Source organism: Anarrhichthys ocellatus, unplaced genomic scaffold (assembly GCF_004355925.1).
Source record: "Anarrhichthys ocellatus isolate YVR2014 unplaced genomic scaffold, GSC_Weel_1.0 scaffold22, whole genome shotgun sequence".
Classification (NCBI taxonomy): domain Eukaryota; kingdom Metazoa; phylum Chordata; class Actinopteri; order Perciformes; family Anarhichadidae; genus Anarrhichthys; species Anarrhichthys ocellatus.
In genome coordinates this window covers 2,991,251-3,013,715 of record NW_022280052.1, presented here as the reverse complement: position 1 = coordinate 3,013,715, position 22,465 = coordinate 2,991,251, and the positions used below count along the sequence as shown (strand labels likewise).

The following is a 22,465-nucleotide window of genomic DNA, read 5'->3' as shown; positions in this document are numbered from 1 at the left end:
GTTAATTAAATAACAAATTTCATTACTTGAATGCTTCAAAGTTCCTTCAACTGTACATTTACAAATGTTGCTGTTTTGAGTTTCCTCTCCTAGTAATATGTCACTATTTTAAATGTTAATTTTGTACATGTTGTCATATCTGTTACACACATTTCCTTAAGATACCATTGAAATATATATTCCACAGTAGCTGCTCCATCTCATCAGCATCCCATTCTCCAGCACCATAAGGAGCTTGTGCTGTGGCAGTTGCCATGGCAGTTGTTGCTAAGTAACTATTTGTAAAAAGTCCAGTTGCAGGTGCCAGTGAGGTGTGAGGAAGAGCACAGAAATGAAGACGTAGCAAACCCACTGAGATAGTTAAAGCTCTCCCTCCAGCTGTAACACATTAAGGTTAATTCAAAGTGTATCTCTTTATACAGATATGAACATAACACAGGATATGTTGGTATTGATAAGTATCATAGAGAGTGAGATAGCTGAAAATAGCATACACCTATACCTGGGTATAAAAAAAGATTATAATAAACGTTTTAAATATCAGTAAATATTTGGGTTCAAGTAATATCAAGCTTTTGATTCTTCCACAACTCCCTCAGAGGATGTCCAGCACCAATTCACAGTTAAAACATCTCTTAATTGGGTGAACTTTGTGTGGCGAGTAGCTGGTGATGCTGTTTTTATTTTTTCATAATGATGCTCATCATGTGGGAGAGCAAGATTCCCCAGTCAATATTTATGATGATATAATGATATGTCGTGTTTAATGATTGGCTGTCGGGTGAAGCTACTAGCACGTAGGAGCAAGTCTAGACCAATGGGGGCTTTCGGGGCGTGGTCAGTGTAGCACCGCTACCTTTCAGCCATCATGCTAGCTGAAGAAGTCCTGGGCAACTAGCTTTGCTAACTCATGCAATGACATACTGGGTCCATTTCTCTGCGTGTACATCATTTTTTTTCATGGACACTGGGATATAGAATGGAAACAGCTACTCGTGTGTGAAGATCCTTGTTTTCTTTGACAAGAGGGTCCGATAGGACAGTTGTTTCGGTTAACTAGCTTGTAAGCTAGCGCGACTAACCTTAACATATTGCCTGCCATCACGACCAGGACATCGGACACCAAGCCAAGTCGGAGTTGCGACGTTGGGAATTTCTACCATCATCATGGAGAAGGTATGTAGTCCACATACACCAGGCGTGTAACGTTAGCTTAATCCCACAGTACACCGAGGGCATATGGTAATACTGAGCTAGCCGACTGGGGGTAACAGATAGCTGCTAGCCACACCTGCTTCTCCTGTCGGCAATCACTCACCGAGGCCAAGCCGGGGCATCGGTTTGTGCTCTGAGCTGCTCAGCTTTGACTTGCTGATTTGAAACCACGTTGTGTACACTGTATCTGATATCATGTCCAGTTGGGGGGTTACTGGGGACGTTACAGGGAGAGTAGCAGGCCCGGTAGCGTGCATGGGCTGCTAGAAGAGGGAACGCCCAGCACTGACTCAGTGACTGGTATGTTATTGTCTGTAACGTTAGTCATTTGCATGGAATCCTCAACTGTGTCTTTATCTAACATGAGCTGTAGTAGAAAACTATTGATCCGGATGCCAAGCGATAATTTGGACTGCTGTTATAAAATGCCACGGGAGAATTGGCATGTTTGCTGAAGTAGTATAATATTTGTGTAGAGCAGATAGACGGATGATTTGGGATGGAATTTGTAGTTTTTAGGGTCAGATTAAATGCTAAATGAAAGAAACCAGCGCTGGGTTGTATATTAATCCCCCTCCCCCCTCTTCCTACAGGCGGATTTCTTGAAAGGACTTCCTGTCTACAATAAGAGCAACTTCAGCAGATTTCATGCAGACTCTGTTTGTAAAGCATCTGTAAGTAGCCTCTGATAATATTTATATCACCAGACTGTCATTTTTAATCCTAAAGAACATTTGCTATGGATAAAATGCTTGACTATTGTCTAAGATATTTGCTCATTCTCAAGATAAATCAATTAGAAACAATCAAGAAGCTTAATTGCACACAAAACATCATATAATCTGTAATTTGTAACCTTTTTCTGTCCTGTTTTTCAGAATCGGAGACCCTCTGTGTACCTTCCAACACGCGATTACCCCTCTGAACAGAGTAAGTACTAAACTCATAGCAAAACAGGAGGAAAAATACTTTAAACTATTACTTATTTTAAGTAAGGCTGTATTAACAGAAGCTTTTTGTACAGTAGTTAGTCAATGATTTGTTTTCACTAAGAGCATAGTTTTGTTTTTTTTGTAATATATTTTCAACATATTTTTTCCAGTAATGTGCTGACTGTGTTTGTTCTACAGTTATTGTAACAGAGAAAACCAACATCCTCCTGCGTTACCTCCATCAGCAGTGGGACAAAAAGGTGAGCGTGTGCATTCCTTTGGAGATAGTTTTATTAATCTGGCTTCTCTTATTGATTCATCTTTGGTCGTTGGATTGTTAATTATAAACTGTGTGATTTAATCATTTGTGTCTCACAGAATGCAGCAAAGAAAAGGGAACAGGAGCAAGGTGAGGGTGACAGTCCGGCACCCCCAAGGAAGATCGCCAGGACAGATAGCCAAGAGATGAACGAGGACTCATAAGTGTGTGTGTGTGTGTGTGTGTGTGTGTGCGTGCATGAGAGAGAGAGAGAGAGAGAGAGAGAGAGTGTGTGTGTATGCATGCAGAGTATAGCCAGTCCAAACTAACGATAACAAAGGATAATCCCACCAGTGTAAATATTTCTGCACTATGGCAGGATGCCTTTACTGGTATTAAGTTAAGAGTCACTCTCAGAGAATTGGGGAAAATTCAAGTCAACAAAGCAGCCATTCATAGTGTAAAGAGTGTGTGAGTGAAAACAATGTAACCAGAAAAGATCTGAAAGTCACTGTGGGTCACTGACAGGACAGTGCCGCTGTTAGGGAGGGAACTTTATACTGATGTTTTTTTGTTTAAATCTTTGCTGGCTATTCTCTAGTAGTACATGTTTGTATGCATGCTGAGCTGTGAGTGTGTATTGTACTGTGTGTGTGATGTGAATGAACAGTTGAAACAAATGTCAGAGTAGATTTTAAGATCAGAGAGGGACTTGACAGGAGTCAGACACTATCCTTAAAAACAGTCTCATTACTGGCACATGACTTGTAGCCATCTGTCACCTGGAGAGTCTGTCCTTATTTGTGCAAAGATAACTTTTTGTTACTGTTTTAATTTTATTATTACTATTATTGTTTATGTATGGCAGTGAGCTTCCTGCCAGCCACAGTGCCCACCCTCTCGGTTTCACTGCCCACTCTGCGGCCACACGGGGGCAATTCGACATTTCTTCACACTGTTTGAATCAACAGAACCAAGACTGCACTGTGAACAGAACAGCACCAAGTAGAAGCAACTCTTCCAGAATCCCCCGTAGATGTGTGTTTATGGTGAATATGCATATCTTCATTCTAGTCTGGGACTTGTGCTCGTAGGATAAATGTCGTGTTGGTGTTTCTGAGAAATGTTTCACATCCAGCACCACCTTCTGGCTAATTGAGGCTAGTAAGAATGGGACTTTCTGTGAGTTTTAGCTGTTCTTTCATCAAAAGATTTGAAGGAAAAAGTAGAGCTCAAATATGGATTCGTGACATTGGATTTTCAGTTGTGCAACACGGTAACAGCAAAGATATTGGAGAGAAAAAAAAAATCTCAAATGTCTGGAAAAGGGAGAAAAGAATACATTATGTGTGTAAATAATTTCCAGGACCAGAATTAGTTTATCTAATTGAGTATCTTTGTGTCTGCCATTTTTTTTTTTTTTTGTAAAATAATACATGCTTATGGATACAATAGAAAGGAAGAAAAGAGCCCCGGTGCCCAGTAGAAGTTACCTTCCCTTGCATGTTGATGTTTTCACAGCTGGGTATTGTACTTCTGTAATACAGTAATACAACTCGAGGGGTGTTGAGGTTGTGGCGTTCTCTTGTGTGACTGTGGAAGGTATCAGCCTAGAGGCCTTACAACCTGTCATCATGGTTCGGACCTTTTAGCGCCCCCAGCTCGGGGCCCGGGATAGCTGTGCAGTTGGTCCTGTCCTTGTGACAGCCCTGGATGGGTTTTGTCTGAGAGCTGGCTTAGATGTACACAGGGCGGTTGAAAGAGGTGTTATATTTTCAGCCATAGAATGCACAAAATAAGCATGCACAGCAAAGTGCAGTCGCCATCCTGCCTTGTTCCTGAGCTTCAGTTTGTATTGGTGTCATATACTGTACAATACTGAATAAAGCTTTTTTTTTTTTTTTTTAATATCACTGCCCAGCAGAGTCCCATCAAAGCCTCCTGTTTATCCTGTCCTTTTTTTCAGTGGATGCTGTAATGTGGGTTGACATTGTGGTCAGTCATCTTCCTACTTGCAGTGTAAATGCTGTCTGTCTGAAGTGTAAAAGCACATTATGCTTCTGCTCAGATGGACTGTTCTATAACACCCTAAGCCTTGCCCCATCTCATGTGTGTTAGATCAGACATGTTCTTTTTAGCTTTGCTGAAATAAAACTGGATTGAAACTGGGGTTTTGTCATGTGGTACTTCTAATAGATTATTTTACCTACTTGATTCTTATACCCAGTGTTGAAATCAGCATTTGAGAGTCATGAAAGAAATGTGCAGTCAGGGAGCAAGTTGGTCACAACACATGAAATGCATTTGAAATAGTTTTATTAACTATTTTTCAGGTCTTACAAAAATATGACAAAATAAATTAAAATAAATAAATAATCCCATTTCTCAGTATTTTGTACGGCTGTACATTGGAAGAGCATATGATGTTCAGTCAGTGAGGCTTCCATTAAGATGTCTTATCTTGAACTGTTGAGGTTAGGGTCAGGTTTGAATGTAGCTGTGGTGGGAACCTCAACTGTTAACATCCAGAAGAAAATGGACTAAATTCTGTCCTTTCTAGTACCGTCTAGATTAGCCCAAATCTGTTAAAGAACTGCTGTTGCTTTGATAGTGAATTACAGACGGCTGATGGGTCTGAGCTGTCTGAGCTGCTGTCCTTTAGCGAGGGACGCCTGTGCATGGCCCGGTGCTGTCTCATCTCTTGAAGCGTTCAGTGATGCCCAAGATCTGGTCATTTACTTCAACCATTACGTCTTTAAAGACCTTCATATTAACAACATGCAGACATTGCTGCAAAGAGTGCAAGGATGAAAGAAGGGATAAGTTGGCTAATGCTATCCATTTCTATCCTACAAAGTTGAAGTGTAAGTTGTCCCTGAATAAGAAGGAACTACGTACATGAAGGTTTGACCTAAACCATTGCTCTTGCCACCTCTACTTTAATACCTGGACTCTATTGCATCATGGTGTTACTCATCCCTCAAATCCGATTGCTGCAGGAATAAAGGATTCGATGAGACGATGCTCGGCTACGCTTACCATCCTGTTCTCTATCAAGTGTCCCTTTAACAATGACCAGCCTGCGATACACAAAGACACTGAAGATATTACATTTCGCTCAGCCTTGCACTTCTGTAATGGACAATGTGTTCCAAATATAAAAAAGAACATAGTTTAGATTGACAGTAAAATGATACTGTGACCATACAAATTGATGTCCTGTCTATTTCCTTATTGCATTTAATGTCACTAAGATCTTTTTGCCTGTCAGCGGAAGTACATTTTTGTTTTTCTTTAGGCATGTGACTGGACTTTACTTATTATGAAGTTGTTACAGACACATGAAAGCAGCAACAAAATTTAAAAAGCAGTTTGAAGTTCAATGCCATCGTCACTCGTCGATTAGACAATTTCTGTAAACACAAAGCGGTAGATGGATGAGATAATTGTTATATTAATTGTGAGTCAGGAGGGGATTCCTCACATTAAACATGAGACAGGTGGGAGCTGAGAGAGCTGACAACCGAAATTGAAGGGACACAAAGAAAAGATGCATAGAGTGGGTGGGGATAATGCAGTAGGACGTGTGCTGCGAGTGGGGGAGTTAGTGTAGACTTACAGTATATAGTAATACATGCAAGTCTACAACAACTCAGTGTTATTGCCAAAATCCTTGCCAAAGGTGATGGAAATGCATAGTTAATGTTTCTGACTCTCAACCTACAGTGTGATGGCCTTATCTAATGTCACCATAATACATTTTCCCTTCAAAGTATTCTCACACTGCAGCCTGACGCCCTACTGTTGCGGTCCCTGCTGCACACTGATGACTAGACACTGGTGTGATGGGTCAACATCGATTCACAACAAGCTGTTCACCGACACATTTTGCTATGCAAATATACTCTGGCGCCACCTTCTGGACACCCTGCAGAAATGAAATACCTGTTAATGTTCGATGGTGGGTTTGCTTACTAGAGTTGAGTAATGCATACCATAAACAGAGTTGATGTACATGATCAACAGAACAGAGTACACGTACATCTTGGATGAACAGTATAATCCAAAAAATACCGCTCTGGTTAAAAAAAGTAAATTCCCATCAGCAGCACTGTGATAAAGCAGTGCAGCAAATGGTGCGTATACAAAAGATATGGAGCGCAACACAGATAAGAGCAAGTATTGTAAAATGACAAAAAAAAACATTTCAATATTTAGGGAATGCCATAGTTGCTGAGAGCAGGGGCAGGTGAGTAGATAGCATGTACTGTGTGAAAGGAGAAAAGCTAAACAACCCAGCGTTTGCATAATGGTATGAGGCAGGCTGGTGTCGGTCCTCTCTCCTGCAGAGCGAGATAGGTTTCTATGCAGGGCGTAAGGGTGTAGTGCAAATGTTACTTCTTTAACTCTGCGCTCGTTTGCCAAGTCTGGTTAGAGTTTGTGAGATGAAGCACCATCTGTGTTTACAAGGTGCCCTACAGGCTTGGATGGAGGACAGCAGCCTTCCATGCTCAAAATCACCTTCATCGACTTCTGCTTATTTTTTTTTTTTGTCTGTCTTCCACTTAAACTCTTGGAAAAAATACTGGTACATGAAAGCTCAACTTACTAAGCTCTTTACTTCCTTTTCGAGCAAATCTGCTACTTTCACAGGATGGGAAGAAGGGATCAAAGCTCAGACATCACCTCTGCTTTGAAAATAAAGCTGGTGATACATCAGGGATGCTTATTAAGGGAGGGTTTGTGTGATGATTGATGAGAATAATTCAAACTGATTGATATTGCTTTTCCATTTTTTTCCACTTCAATATATAAGTGAAGGGCCCAAGAATTCCTCACAGTTAAAATTAGACAATATCTATTGATCGCTTGTGTTGTGATGGCTAAAAACATTCTCCGAAGGTATTTGATGTACAATCTGTGATCCTTTCATACTGTTTAAGCTTTTTAATCTTTTTCCTCCACAACAGGCTGTTATGTCCTAGTTGGAGACCAACGAGATGCTTACAATTTATGACTAGAAGAAATCAAGAAACAGCTCTCTGCTTTAAAGGCTTGAAAATATTAGAAACGCAGCTCATGCATTTCTTTATGTATTGCAGACAAGGAAGGATTTGTGTTTGCGTGTGTGTGTGTTTATTCGGTCATGATAAGAGGGCTTACGTCTTTCTTATGGAGCCTGTTTTTTTTTTGTCTCTCATCCAAAAAGCTAACCAACACAACTGTCACCTCTCATCAGTTTCATCTTCTCCTCTCTCTTCTTCAAGTACTTCTACACATAGCCTGTGATAGCACAGAAGGTAGGTCATGCCTCTCCTCACAGTAAACACATCACTTCCTCTGTTGAGATGTAACCAACTGCAAGTTTGTTCTTTATGGAGCTACTAGACTTTAGAGCCGGCCGGGTCCGAGTCTGTTGCGTGTCCGTTCTGTGACCCTTCCCCTCCAGGCGAGGGGATCTCGTCTGGAACACCGTTCAAGTCAGATCTGGATGGTTGTCTGTCTGACGTCTGTGATGATGATCCTTCCCCGGGTCTGGGCAGCGCAGCCCCGTTTACACACGTCCCGCCCTCAGATTTCCCAAAGTTGAATAGTTTCCCAGGGTTGAAGGCTTTGCTGGGTGACTGAGAACGCTCCTGAGAGCTGCTACCTGATGATGATGATGCTGTAGCTGTGGCGTTAGCGGCTGTGGTGGCAGCCCCAGAAGCCGCAGCACCCTCCTTCTTATTCTCAGGTGACTTGAGGAATTTGAAGCTCAGGAACCCGGGCAGCTTGGGCTCATTTCCAGTGGGAGACTGAGGGGAGCGGGCGCCACTCGAGGAGAACTTACTCTGCAGCGGGATGATCTGTTTCAGCTTCATCACGTTATTGCTGGCCAACAGAGAGCTGGGCCTCTTGGGTTTGTCCGACCCGCTGCCCCCTCCTCCTCCACCCACAGCACGTGATTTGCTGCTGTGACTTTTGTCATGGTGGTGATCCCCAGAGGAGTCGCCCTTGCTGTCGTCCCGCTCCCTTTCCCTGCGGGCCATATGCTCCGCCTGCCTCTGCCTCTCCTCCTCCTCCCTCTTCCTCCTCTGCAGCTGCTGGTAATGCTGCTGCGCCTGCCGCTCATGCTTCTGCAGAGGAAGAGAAACATTCCCACAATGTATTTACTAGAATCAGCAACCCAGCTAACCATTACAATACTGCAGTGCTACCCATCGAACAAATCCCTCGCCAAGAATCCCGCATTACCACTGCAGGGGCCACTACAACAGCCCAGTCTTTTTTCTACCTTCTACCAATTGTCTTTCTCAAAAGCATCATCACTAAAATATCACCACAAGTTTAAAATAAGCAATTTAGTTCCAAAAAGAAAGCTGCAGTGTCACAGTACAGCTTGTTTGCAGCAGAAATTTTGGCACCTCTGATAGCTACTACTATAGATTTTTCTTACAGTACAGAACTCTGCACATAATGAGGTTGTCTTTTGAAGGTTTGTTCGAACCACCTGAATAATTATTGAACTTCATCCCACTCTTAAAACGTATCCCAGGCAAATATAAATGTGTTTTTCTCTTGCTGTCCCTTTATTTACCTTAAAGGCCTCCCTGCGCTGATAATCCAGTTTAGCTATCTCCTCTCGAACCCATGTAGGAATGTCAGGGATGGCCACATGGATGACGTACTTCAGGAGGACGGCAAAGTGCTGCAGATATATACGTGCAGGTAGAAATGGAAAGTTTGGGATGAAACAAAAAAAAAAGGATTAATTGAAAGAACAATGCCGATCAGATGCACAGTGCTTCAAAATATTCTTTAAGCGTATGTTCCTCCTGATAGGCCAACTTCTTTATCAGGCCAAAACAGAGCTGCAGGCTGTTTACCCATTTCCCAATTATAGTCAGGCACAGAGTGCAGCGCTAACAAAAACCCGTATCTGAATATGTTACAAGTAAGAGGGGAAACATGACGAGAGCTCCAATTCATCTATTTGTGCTTTTCGTAAAGATTGGCACGCTGGAAACCCATTTCATACATTATCATCCATCAGTGTAAAAAGCGTTAATGTTGTGCTTCTGTCAGTCACTTGGATAGAATAAGAGATAGTTGTTGCTAGACATCTTTTTGTGAGTATACAAGGGAGAACAAAGACACGACGCAGCATGTGATTAATGATATATGCACATGACAACACCACATCTTCCTCTAAATTATTTTCCCACCCTGGGTCACTAGACGATTACAATGTGTTCTGTTATTATCAGGGAGAAACATGTCTCTGTGCAAGTTAACATCTGTAGCATTTGATGAAGCCATTTGGGTATCTTCTGCCATACAGCCCTGCCTTACAAGTCTCTGCAGGTAGAACAATACAGACAGTTGTAAACTTGTTTGTAGCCTAAATACCTGGCACATTTTCTGACTACTAAACATTTTGTTCTGGGTCACAAAATGCTGGCGCCCTGAGAAAAAGTTTGAAAAAGCACTGCTCTAAGCACTTCAGACAGACTCTGAAGACGCAGACGCAGGAAGGAGCTGCGGTACCTCAAGGATGACGATGGAGATGATGGCCATCTCGGGGCTGAGCCACGGGAAGAGACGCTGTAGCTGACCACACTGACCAATCAGGTAACAATTCACTATGATAGCAATCAAGCCCATGGCTTCCATCGCAGTCTGTGAAGGAGAAAAAGGAGGAAGCTTAACATGGCAGATCATTTGTGCTATACAATTCAATCAATTTAATGTGAATGCTACACAGTTGCACTTGCATGACTTTCAAAATAGAGCCAGAGTTTGTCACGTATGAAATGGTGAAAGTGAATTGACTCAATTTACAACAATGGCAGAAAACTCTCATGAGCCTTTTTCAACATTCACAGAGTGTCTTTCTGACCTGCCACTGGCCGATGCTCTCCACTCTCATTCCAAAGGGCCTCTGCAGACCGGTGCAGAGCTTAAAGGCATCACTGCGGATCTCAATGATGTTGTTGATGAGAGCGCACATGGCAGCCAGAGGGAAGGCCGAGGAGAAGAGCACCACGTAGCCAAACTGGACAAACATCTCTTGGTAGTCCTGGAAGGTGTCCTGAGAGGGGCAGAGTGGACGATTAGACCACAACTCTACCAAGTAAGTAAACTCTCAATGCAACTAGACACCTAGACTGTAGACTAAACCAGTGCGCCATGGTACCAAATATAAAAAGGCATTGTTTGCTTTGAAACCATGTGAGTGACTATAGCTGTCATATAGTCATAAGGTCATAAATGATGATAGTGTAGGAGCGCTATCAGGTTATGTTATGCGGCAGATTCCATGGAGGAAATCTTAGTTCCATGGTTTCATGGAAAACCATGGAAGTTTGTTATTCTCATTGTAACGATAACCTTCTACTCAACCATTGTAGAGATTTGGGGGAAAAAAGTATTCCTGCAATAACTGTATCAGTCGGGGGAAGGAGCATGAGTCACCTGGAGCTTTCCACATCACAGAAATCATCTCAAATACGTTTTTGAATCCAACCATCATTAATCACCGTAAGTAGTCCCCTGGAAATCCCTCCAGCTGTTACTGTGAGCTTCATGCACAAGCGCTAGTTTTTCTTACAGCAGTGCAAGGTTGTTGCTCACTTTCAGTGTAGCTTTTGTGCACATAAGAGCGGTAGTAGTTATTGAATTGCTGAATTAAAATGATACGGTACACATGCAGGTTTCTTTGCCTGCTGCCACTGTACTGCTACTATTCAGGATAAGGATCTTGGTTTAACTTTTAACGTTTTTGGTCACAATATGAGAATAATAACACCCAGAGTGATACATTCTAAAATTTGCCTTTAAATATTTCAAAGGATACAAATTGTCATCCTTTAACACTCTGTGCAGAGTTTATAGAATAAGTATATGGTATATAGTATATATATTCAGTATATAGTCCTTCTTACAGCATAAGTCTGCATGCAGCTCTCCATCTCAGCCTGAGCGAGCGCGTTGTTCTCTCTCACATCAGGGGGGTCAATCCATGATTCCCTTTTTGTCTTCGGCTCAAGTCTCTCTGTGCTCTTGCCTCTTCTTCTGTGGCGCAGTGATGTGCTGTTCTCAGACCCAGAAGGCAGCGGTGCAGCGCTGGCAGCAGCAGCATTAATTCCCTCAGCCACACCTGTTGCTCCCCCACCTGACTCCTTCACATCATGGATGCCATTATCGTCGTCGTCGTCACACATCTCAAATACAGAGGCAGGGTCCATTCCTTTTTCCACCATAGTGGGGCTCCCTTCCTCCAGGAAAGTGGTGTCCATGTGGGGCCCACTGCAGACTGGTCTTCTGTCCACCTTAACAACAACAACAGATTAGCAACACCAAACAACACTATTAATGCAAATACAAACTGTTGTTACTATATTTGCATTAAACATGAAAGTGCCACAGCACAAGCATAGTAACACTTCATAAATGTGTGTTACCACACAGCTTATACCTTCTCTATGAAGCTGACTTTCCTCAGCTTCAAACCGCAATCAATCTGACTTTCCTCCTCCGTCTCTCCTTCACTGAACCTCCCGCTGTCAGCCTCGTCCTTCTCGCCTCCCTCCTCCTCATCAGGCACCCCGCATCCTCCGTTCAAGCACTTCTTTTCCCTGAGAGAAGTTGAAAGAACAGATAGACATCAGACAACGTGTGCATGTGTGTTAACCGCTCACAGCGGTGTTCTGTCCATTTCCTCAGGTGTCCGACTGGCATTAATCATAACTGCACACAGCGTGCAGACAATGTCAAGTGCAGATGAAGTGGCTCTATATTTGAATGTTGCCTTTTTCACATCTGTTATCAAAATGTGAAAACCCTACATTGTATTGAAGTGTATGTTTACTGCATATAATAATTGAATGAGAGTTAAAATAACGAGTTTGACCTTCTATCTAGCTGCCCCAATCCAGGCCTGGTTCCCCTCAGTCCAGGTCCTGGCATGGCCTGATCGGTGGGAGAGGCCTGAGCTTTTCCAGCTGCCAGCCGGCCGTATTTCAGCAGCACTGAGACCAGGAGGTCCCACACAGCTCTCAGCGTGAGCTCGCCCAGCTTGTGACGCTCATACAGGTAAGGCTGCAGCACCTCCTTCACATTTTGAAGGAACTGGCGTATAATAAGTAGAGTGGCCAGCATCTGACAAGGACAGAGAGAGAAACATTCTGACAAAATTAGCTGCTACACTAAGTGAACATACTGTCTAACTAATCAGAGCATTTAAAAGAGACGCGTAGGATGCAGGGTTTAGGAAATGTGTGGTTAGAGAAAAAGAGGACAGAAGAGAGGACATGATAACCGGCTGATAAAGCAGTAGGATAAACATGGAACAAATTCGACAAATCAATCAAAACACAATTTTGTATGCAGACTCAATCCACAAAAAAATCATATAAGGCAGAAAACTGCTGCTGGACGGTTCCCTATAAATTAGAAATGTCATCTGTCACTAATTGGGGCCCAGAAGTGCCATATGTTTGAAAGAACCAAAAGGGAGCAGTGCAGCCGCAGTTTTCTGGACAATGTGATTGACTGTGGAGGTGCCTTTTAACACCACTGAAACAACATTTCAATGGCTGATGATGTATTGAGGCGTATCACTGATGAACATGGACACTCAAGGCCTTTCAGTAATACTCATAGCTTGCTGAACAAATCCAAATCACACACAACAGGAAATACAAATAAGCTTAGCCTCAAGGATAATTCAGGTTTATTACAACTTGAGTATATTTCCTGGTTTGGAGCTTCATTACTATGTACAGTATACTAACAGTGTACTCAACAAGTTAATTGCAGAGATATGAGATCAAAGCGACATCACAAAAGAGAAGTCTGACAAGAGAAGTAACCTAACCAGTCAGACCTTCATACAGGTCTTAAACAAACCCCCAGGATGGCAAAACTTACTTTATTTAGAAAGAAATTGGTATAATTATTGTAACCCAAACTGACAGAAAGTTACTTTCAGTCAATGATGGGAGACCTCAGAGAAAAGGAGACACTGGTCTCCCACTGTTACCTACTGGAACAGTCGGCACAGAGTCGGACATTGGCTCACTCAAGCTGACAACACCAGATGGTTTTCATTTCAGACACTTAAAGGACTACACCAGTGTTTTTTTCAGTGCATGCTTTGCCAGGTTTTCTTACCTTTGAGGCAACTATTGGTTTCTATTCATTTAACTTCAGAATGAAAATCAAGTAAGAAAAATTCTGTCTGCTTATATTAGAAATGTTACTTCACTCTTGTGTTGTAATGCAGTCTTAAGTGGAATGTTAAGCAGAAAAGTAAATACACTGTGACAAATATTTGCTGAAGCTGGGCTGTACTGGTTGGGAATCAGACATGGAAGTCAGGCGATGTTAACAGAATATGACAAGCTCAATGAAGCGGCACTCTGGCTGAGAGCGTAACAGAAACTGACAGACAGAGTGAGAATTGAGGTATGAGTGGTGAGAGTTGTAACAGGAAAACAATTCACACAAACTGCACGGAAGGAAAACGCCAATAAAAAATCCACATTGACACTACATCTCCATGTCAAAGGAAAAAAAATGACAAAGTCTAGTAATGTTGCTCATAAATGTGCGTGAGGAGGCACAATTTGTGACTCGATCAGTCATAAATAAAACGCAATAATTGAAATAATCAGACATCATCTTTGGACAGCTACATTTTAAATTCTCTACCGCCGTAAACCACTCCTCTATCATCTCTGTCTGGTGAAAGCCACATGTCTCTAAAATATGGCATTTTAAAGGGACAGTCCACCCCAAAATCAAAAATACATATTCTTCCTCTTACTTGCAGTACTATTATTCAATCTAGATTGTTTTGGTGGCAGTTTCATGTCGGAACTATAGTTCCTGCTTGACAACAAGGTCCGTGGATTATTTTAAGTAACCGGGTCATGATTTCTGGAAATAGATTGCTGTTGAGCTATTCAAATTTATTTTCAAAGCAAGAAAAAACTAAATATATTTGTCCTGCTGACATTTTGAAATTATCAATTTGGTTTTGAATCATTTTCAAGTTGTAAGGTTTTCACTAGACAAATACGATCAAAACACACACAATCATTTTAAACAAAGTAGGTTGGTAGTTCAAGTTCATGTCATGAGGTTAAGAACGAGGTGGTCAGAAATTAACCTTAGACCTCTCGCCCAGACGGTCATGCACGGGTCATGCACGGGTCATGCACGGGGAGCATACTTTGGACCTGAGTAAAGCCCTGAAGAACCAGGGAACAGAGACCACATGCATCTGAATCTTGAGGAAGAGGTAAGGCAGCACATTGACCCGGACCTGCCGCTGCAGACTCCTTAACAGAGACAACACCAGCAGCATCTTCCACGGATGGACAAATGGATGAGATGTGCGGATGGATGGTTATGGAAATCAGTGCATGAAAGCAGAGAGAGCAAAGCATTTAAGGATGGCAGAACGACAGATGTTTTTCACAGACAGAGGCCAAATGAATTACTGAAGCTAATGTGTGACAGAGGAACATTACAACTGGAATGTTTCTTACCTCTTTCAGACGCTCCATGTCTTTGAGGTAGAATCCAATGTAAAAAAGGCTGAGATAAGAATTTACAAACTGAAACTGAAAGAAAGAAATGCCAGGTGTCATTAAGAAGAAAGGTGTGTGAAAGGGACTGTTTTAAAACGTTTCCAAATCACATGGGTACTTAAGATATTATGAAGGAAAGCCACTCACAAGAACCATTTTGATGATGAGATTTTTCTCATAGGCACTCTGGAGTCTATAGTTTTCTGTGGAAAAACAAAATAAATCATCACTTACCACTCATAAATGTAATATACGGTACAATTTAAACTAATCACTGATTAGTGTTTACAAGAGATTACTGAAGATCTCTGATGAAGCCAACCTTATTAAAATTATTTTTATTATCTTATTTATGTGGATCTGAATCTGGAAGCTTGAGTCTCACCCATGTCGTTGAGCCAGCAGGCGATTTTCCTGTACACCTCGTCACATGCAGTCACAGTGATAGCTAGCATGATTTTCGGGATGAAGCGAGCCAGCCGAGGCATTTCCTTGATCCCCATCACAAACTCCTGCAGAGACACAATCACAGGTTTGTACTTGTCACAAAACATCAAGGGGCGTTTAAAACACTTGTGTTCACTCTTGGACCAACATTCTGAAGGAGAAGGTATTTACTCCTGCTTTATTCGTATGAAGCTCTACCCATAGCATGTAAAACTTTGATGTTTAACAGGCTTGCTGCATCAGTACATCCACCCTTAAAATAAGTTTGATGAAACTAAAGAAGGACAGATGCAGGGTTAGAAGATTTTTTACCATTGAAACTATTATTGCTGAATTTATACAAGCAGGGCACGTAGAAAACCGATGTTGACAGCTGACTGACCTGCAGCTCAAAGCAGATGAGCATGACCAGGAAGACAAAGCAGAGACAGAGGATACAGATGGGCAGGCTGACCAGCCACCTGAATACACGCCGCCGCCACAGAGGATAGTGGAATTCCTCACAACCTGTTATGGGACTGCAGCGCTTCACTCCCTACCGAGAGAGAGAGAAAATATGAAAGGGCCTGAAAGAGAAGAGAAGATATGCAGATAGGAGTCAGAGTTGTAGTTTCTCTCACCCGGAACTGAGGCCGTGGTTCCTCCAGGGATTCAGATGGCGTATCCAGCGTTCCCCACTTGAATGCCAGCTCAGCCCCCCTCCTCTTCCACCGCTCCAGAAACAGAGTGGCCCACACCACGTTGAACAGTGCAAACACCACACAGCAGATGTCACGGCTCGTCTGAAACAACACAAACACGCAGACTTGGACTAGGATGGTGATCATTTTTCAGTAGGGGATTTAAGTTGCTTTATGCTACGATAGCGTCTCTCCTCACCTGATCTGACTCAGTGAGCATCCACAGCACGAAGCCGATCACAGCAGGATATAACATAGAAGTGGTGTAAAATCCCAGCCAGGCAAAATACATGGCAATCTTCACACCAAAGTAGTCACAGATATCATCTGTAAACACCAGTATGACCAATTAAAAGGATGATATGACAGTTATTATAATAGTTAAAGGATAGAACAAGGAACCATGAGCGGCAAAGGTAATTCACAGTATGCCAAAAGTACTTTCTTCTGTCTTGTGGTATTACTAGAGTGTTATGTATATGTTCGTGTTCATGAGTATTTTGTTCTGCTGACCTAAAGGCTGTTTCTCACAAACAGCCTGGACCCAGGACTTCATCAGCTGACTGAGGATCCTCTGCTCATGGAGAGGAAATATCTGCTGGATCACACCTCGTGCACTCAGCTCCGGGACTGCAGATAGGAATAAAGCACAGCATCAAGTAAGTTAAAAAGATACTAAACCCGAAAATGCTTCTAAGTGTGCGTGTGAATGTGTATCACTCCTGATGAGCAGGGGGACACCTTGTATGGTTAGCCTCTGCCACCAGTGCATGAATGGGTGAATGCTGGCTTATGCTATAAAGTTTTGAGTTGTCGCTAAGACTACTAAAGCGCGAAATAAATACAGTCTGTTTGCCATTTACAGAAGAAGATTAGATATCTAAAGATAAAACTATCGGATACAGTAAACCATCAAATCCATTATAATTATGCTTCTAATAGTTTTAATACCAAACCAACTGAGGGATTATTACCAAAAGCTGCCAAAGAAGTTCCATCTGTTTAAGACAAATATCACATAGTGTAAAAGGATGCAACTTACTAATTGGCTGGCCCTCCAGGAAGTTGATATTATGAAGCACCTCCCCATGTTTGGCCCGTAGATTGTCAAGCCAGTATTTAATGATGATCTGCCTCTCCTGCAGTGAGCGAGAGGACGGGAGAGTAAATTCAGGCAATGCCTTGACAGCATATTTACTTGCATATGCGTGTGTGAGTTTGCGTGTTTTGACACTGACCTGTGAAGTAAAGAAACACAGCTCGCTCTCGATGTTCTCGTAGATGTAATCCTCCTCACAGGAGAAGTTTCGTGTTCCTCCGCCAAACTCGTGCTTCACCGCTTTCCTCAATCCCATCTCCTCAGCACCTCGCAACAAACTGGGGGACAACAATGCGAGACCGATAGTGTTATAGAGCGTCAGATGTCTTCTCCCGGTGCGATTGTTGAACACTTGTGAAAAATGGTCTTTGACTCTGACTCATTTCCTGTTTAATGTTGGCATTCATTAATAACAATTTTGATAATTGATTAAGTCATTTATTAAGCAGAAATATCAAACGTTTTCTCATTACAACTACGCAAATATGAGGATCTGCTTTTCTCTGTTTTATATCATTGTAAATGTTATCATTTTGGCCTTTGGACTGTTGGTTGGATGATACAATTTGAAGATTTCACTTTCTGCTCTTGAAAATTGTTGACAATTGATATTTTTTCCACATTAACTACTAATAAATTTGCTAAAAAAAAAAAACATCAGCTTATTAATAACAAGGAGAACAGTTGCAATCCAGTGGATAGCTGGACAAATGTCTATGAAAATCAATGCAGCAAACAATGACATTAGCAGAGAAGGATTGTCACAGTGTTAAAGTCACCTGATCTCTCCTCTAATGCTTTAACCTCATCAGTCTCTCTCATCATCTCATTTCCCATCAACCCCTCCTCCATGTCTCCTCTCATCCTCCCTCCTCCTTTCTACAGCAACCCTGTCTACTCTCCCCACCTCTCTCAATCCACCTTCCTCTCTTCATCCTTTTCTATCTCCCATGCACGGTCCTCTCCTTTGTCTCCTTTGTCTCCTTCTCCCCCTCCTCCTCCTCCTTCATCCCATCGTCCCCTCCTCCCCTTCTGTCCTTCCCAGCGGCTTTGTGCTGAAATCGCAGTAATAATGCAACACCACACCCTCTGTACCCTCCAGGCGGTCAGCTCACCTCTCTCTGTCACATGTACATATACATAATCTATATAAAGTTTATGCACACACATGCAGGATTGTAGTCACATTAACATCCATCCATCATGCAGCTCCGGGCACTTGGAGGAGCAGCACAGTGAAGTACGATCAACACCATGATGGATTACAACAGAAATGTGAGTTGTAAGCTTCTGAATACTGCTTAGTGTGCAGAACCATCACAACAAAGGTCCTTGTCTGAGAAAAAAAAACTGTCTGTATCTATTTAACCCAACTGCTTAGTAGTCTAAGCCAAAACTGCGAGGGCTTTGAGAGGTGCGCAGCTTCTGCTGCTGCCATGAATTTGGATAAGATTTCCCCTTTCTTATTTAATCTAAAACTTTGTCGCCTTTTACACTTTCACTCCCCAAATAAAAGGAGTCTTATTTTAGAGACACAGTCAAAGGGAATGTGTGGACAAAGACCTAACCTTGTAAAAGAGCAGAATACTGCCGAGGGAAAGCACTGCACGTAAGGTTTATGCTAATTTAGCAACAGACGTAATATGGAAACTCAGCAGAACAGGACGGCATGCTGTAAATTGCCTAGTCAGAGCTGAGAAATGAGTAGTGGATGGTATGTGAGCTATGAAAAGAGAAGGAGGAGGACATTAACTGTATAACACACTTAAGTATGTTAATTGCTACAATTGTACTGTCTGCTAATAGTTGTTTTCAAGGCAATAACTGGAGACTAACACACATAACAGCACTGAATCTGTGACCCCAGCTGTTTTGATCTCATACCAAGATCATCTACACTGATCTCTCTTTCAAAATAAACACTGGGAGAAAAAACAATGTCATGTCAGTTGATAGGATAATATTAAAAACAAGCCTAGAGTCCTCCGCTGGTATCCTCACACAGGAAGGCTTGAATAGAGAATTCTCACCGCTTCAGTATGCAAAAAAAAAGACTATTCAAGGTGAGTTTGGGAGGATGAAATACTTTCTGGGTTATCTCTTCGATCACATGAAATGTAGGTCAACCTATCTGACAGCAGGTTTGTGTGCGTAGAGAGAGAGAGAGAGGAGAGGGGTCTTCTAGTCACACAGCAATCATTTTACTTGAGCATTTCATCTAAAACCCACTGGCACACTTTCAGAAAGCACTCTCTCCATCCTCCTACCACGTTACCCTCCCTGTTGTCTTCTCTTTGTCTTTCTGCTTCCCTCCTTCTCTTTCTCTCTTATTCTCTCTTTGCATCTGTTTCTATCTGGCTCTCTTTCCTCGTTCCTTCGAGCCATCTGTCTATTTCTATTCCATTCATTGGTAAAAGGTTTGGTTGAGAAGCTCCGGGTTTTTCAAGAGGCCCGTTATTACATGCACAGTCAACAGATTGACTCTACATTTGACAAGAGGTGAAATGCAATATGGAACAGCAAGTGCCACCCTGATCCCCTGGATTGTATATCTCAGTATTTATACATCAAAGTCAATGCTTAGATTAAAATGACCCTGGGCTCATCTCCGATTTCCCTGGAGATGTTTTCAAAACAAGAGACTGTGTCGTGTTTGGGCAGTGTAATCAGAGCAAACGCAATCCATACTGTTTGGCCTGACTCTAACCTTTTGCAAAACTTTAAATAACCTGCAGCCAGAGCCAGAGCAGCGGTGCTGATGGAGTAAACCAGGCATCACGGCAGCCTCACTAACGATTCACTGTGTACGAGTTACTGCGCCTCCTATAACTGCAGCTAAATATAATACCACAATAAACAAAGGTACAATTTTACACCAGCAAAGAACAGACAGAACATTTAAAAATAACTAAACCTCAAACTACTACAGGAAGCAGTGATGTATACCATATTATTCATTTGCCATTTCTGTCTCTGTTCATCAAAGTTGCTGCTTTAGCTTTTTTTCCCTGTATTGTCTCTGGGGTGACAAGGTGATTAATTGGCATAGCTACAGTTCAAACAGTAGTAACACTACTGTGTGCACATGTAGCAGGTTGTGTAAGCAAGGATGAAATATTTTTCAGCTAATGCTAACAGTGTTGGGCTATCAAAAGAAAGTGTTTACAAATCTGGAAATATTTTAATCAGTTTGAAGGAATACTTTTACATTTATTGACTTTCTTGCCAAGAGTTAGATGAGAGGACTAACGTACCACTTTAAATCTGTAAGCTAGATATGAAGGTAGAGCCGGTAGACAGATAGTTTGGCATAAAGCATAAACTGGAAGCTAAACTAGAAGTTTTTGTGCAGAATACAAAAAGCGACTTAACTTTGAAGCTTCTGGTAGGCTGAGTATGTTACCTGCAGACAGAGTCAGGCTAGCTGCATCCCTCTGTTTCCAGCCTTTATGCTAAGCTAAGCTACACGAACTGTATCTTCAGATTACAAACATTAGCGTGGTATCAACTTTCTTATCTAACTCTCTGCAAGAAAGAGATTAATCACACTTCCAAAATGTCAAACTGTTCCTTTAAGGATGTTAAATCATTGAGAACAACTATATCTACTTTATCTATCTAATGATAAAACCATATGTAACTCGAGATATTGGCACTATTTTTCATACACTTACATCTTTATTGTATCATATCACATAGTTATTCTGATTTGAAAACAATAAATAACTGTAAGTACATGTCTACCTACCCTGGCTGTCAAATAGAAGTCAAATCATTTATTGATTAATCAGTCGACAGAAAATTAACTGAGACATGTTTTGATTTATTAATCATTGTTTGGAGTCATTAATCAATACAAATTACAAACATTTACTTGTTCTAACTTTCCCAATGTGAGGATTTGTTGCTTTTCTCTGTTTTATGTAATTGTTAATTGAACATCTTTGGGTTTTGAACTGTTGATCAGACAAAACAAGATATCTAAAGATGTCACTGTTATGAACACTTTCTCTATAGTTCTGACATTCAATTGACAAAAACAAATACTTGATTAATCAAAAAAACTATACTTGACAGATTCATCAACAATGAAATTACGACTCAGTTGAAGCCGTACATTCAATAATAAGCAAATATATAAATGGATGACTAAATACACCCTTGCTAAAATGTGTTTGCAACCTTTGGAGCGAGGCCTTACTTTTCATATGTAGCGGTGACGAAGAACGCGTAGACCCGCGTGTACTTGTGGTGTCGTATTTGGATGATGAGCTCTGGGATTCCCAGCCGGATGTGGTTCAGTAGCCATAGCAACGTGTGGTCATCTGTAGTGTCTGTGACAGGAAATGAAAAACAAAAATACATTTTCAACCGTACCCACGCATTACTGTACACGGGAGCTGCCGGGAGTACTCCCACAGTCTTATGCTATTTATTCCTGAGCAGCAGCTGGAGGTTAAGAGTCGTACTAACAAACACTCGAGAATGACTCTTCTTCTCTGCTTTCTTAGCTGGTTCAGAGATTCAAACCAGTCATACAATGGCTTCTCTGACCTTCAGGCTATGGCTTAGTGAAGTCAAGTGATCAATGTCATTATCAACAGTATATAACTGTATGCATAATGCAAATGTATCTGCTTGTCTTTACTTCTATATTTGTGGGGACAAATATTTAGCCTAAAGAGCGAAGACACTGGAAAGTTAGGACATTAAGACCGGTCCTCACTTTGTCAAAGGGCCTTTTTAGGTTTAAGACTCTGTTGTGAATATAGTACTTTGGGCTCAGGGAAACAATGAAAATATACGTTAATAGCACATAGGTTTAGGTGAGGGTAAAGGTTGACCTTAGACATCTTTTGTGGTGGTTAAGGTTTAGGTAAGGGTTGCATTATGTCAACGAGAGTCCTCACAAGTATACATAGAAATACAAACATGTGAGTGTGTGTAAGTGCTTGACCTGCAAATGTCATGAGGACATCACAGTTCTCCGTGGGCACCGTTTTCATCCAAGACTTATGAGACATGATGTGTCTCCCGGCCTGCAGCAGCCGCTTTCCAAACAACTTATCTGAGGAAGAGGGAGACAGAGAGACAGACAGAGAGAAAGACAGAGAGAAAGACAGAGTGGGAGAGAAAGAGAGAGAGTCACCTTTTTAAAGTGTAAGGAGCAATAACATTTCTTACGTTTTCTGCAACCCCTCCTCCAAAACTCTTACCCATGCTTCCCCGACACACACAGAAAGACACACACACAC

At 41.8% G+C, this 22,465-nt stretch overlaps 2 protein-coding genes across 3 annotated transcripts in view; one reads left to right on the top strand and one right to left on the bottom strand.

Annotated features, from left to right (window-relative positions):
- Window positions 1–822: 822 nt before the first annotated feature.
- On the top strand, window positions 823–4,575 carry dda1 (DET1 and DDB1 associated 1). The gene is made up of 5 exons (XM_031859468.1): window positions 823–1,176; window positions 1,809–1,889; window positions 2,094–2,145; window positions 2,346–2,407; window positions 2,526–4,575. Exons 1-5 carry the CDS (start codon window positions 1,168–1,170, stop codon window positions 2,628–2,630), a joined length of 309 nt encoding a protein of 102 aa, XP_031715328.1. The 5' UTR covers window positions 823–1,167; the 3' UTR covers window positions 2,631–4,575.
- A 2,371-nt stretch (window positions 4,576–6,946) lies between these two features.
- Window positions 6,947–22,465, bottom strand: part of ano8b (anoctamin 8b) — a 33,154-nt gene continuing 17,635 nt past the window's right edge. For both annotated transcript variants that reach the window (XM_031859466.1, XM_031859467.1), the window contains exons 2-19: window positions 22,168–22,278; window positions 21,412–21,544; window positions 17,350–17,488; window positions 17,154–17,250; window positions 16,625–16,741; window positions 16,311–16,438; window positions 16,052–16,213; window positions 15,814–15,966; window positions 15,370–15,496; window positions 15,132–15,187; window positions 14,943–15,017; window positions 12,299–12,546; window positions 11,864–12,023; window positions 11,331–11,717; window positions 10,286–10,477; window positions 9,934–10,065; window positions 8,984–9,094; window positions 6,947–8,522 (exon numbers count right to left, since the gene is read on the bottom strand). In XM_031859466.1, coding sequence (XP_031715326.1) covers window positions 7,791–8,522; window positions 8,984–9,094; window positions 9,934–10,065; window positions 10,286–10,477; window positions 11,331–11,717; window positions 11,864–12,023; window positions 12,299–12,546; window positions 14,943–15,017; window positions 15,132–15,187; window positions 15,370–15,496; window positions 15,814–15,966; window positions 16,052–16,213; window positions 16,311–16,438; window positions 16,625–16,741; window positions 17,154–17,250; window positions 17,350–17,488; window positions 21,412–21,544; window positions 22,168–22,278 — 3,260 coding nt within the window. In that variant the 3' untranslated portion in view covers window positions 6,947–7,790. The remainder of the gene's footprint in view (window positions 8,523–8,983; window positions 9,095–9,933; window positions 10,066–10,285; window positions 10,478–11,330; window positions 11,718–11,863; window positions 12,024–12,298; window positions 12,547–14,942; window positions 15,018–15,131; window positions 15,188–15,369; window positions 15,497–15,813; window positions 15,967–16,051; window positions 16,214–16,310; window positions 16,439–16,624; window positions 16,742–17,153; window positions 17,251–17,349; window positions 17,489–21,411; window positions 21,545–22,167; window positions 22,279–22,465) is intronic.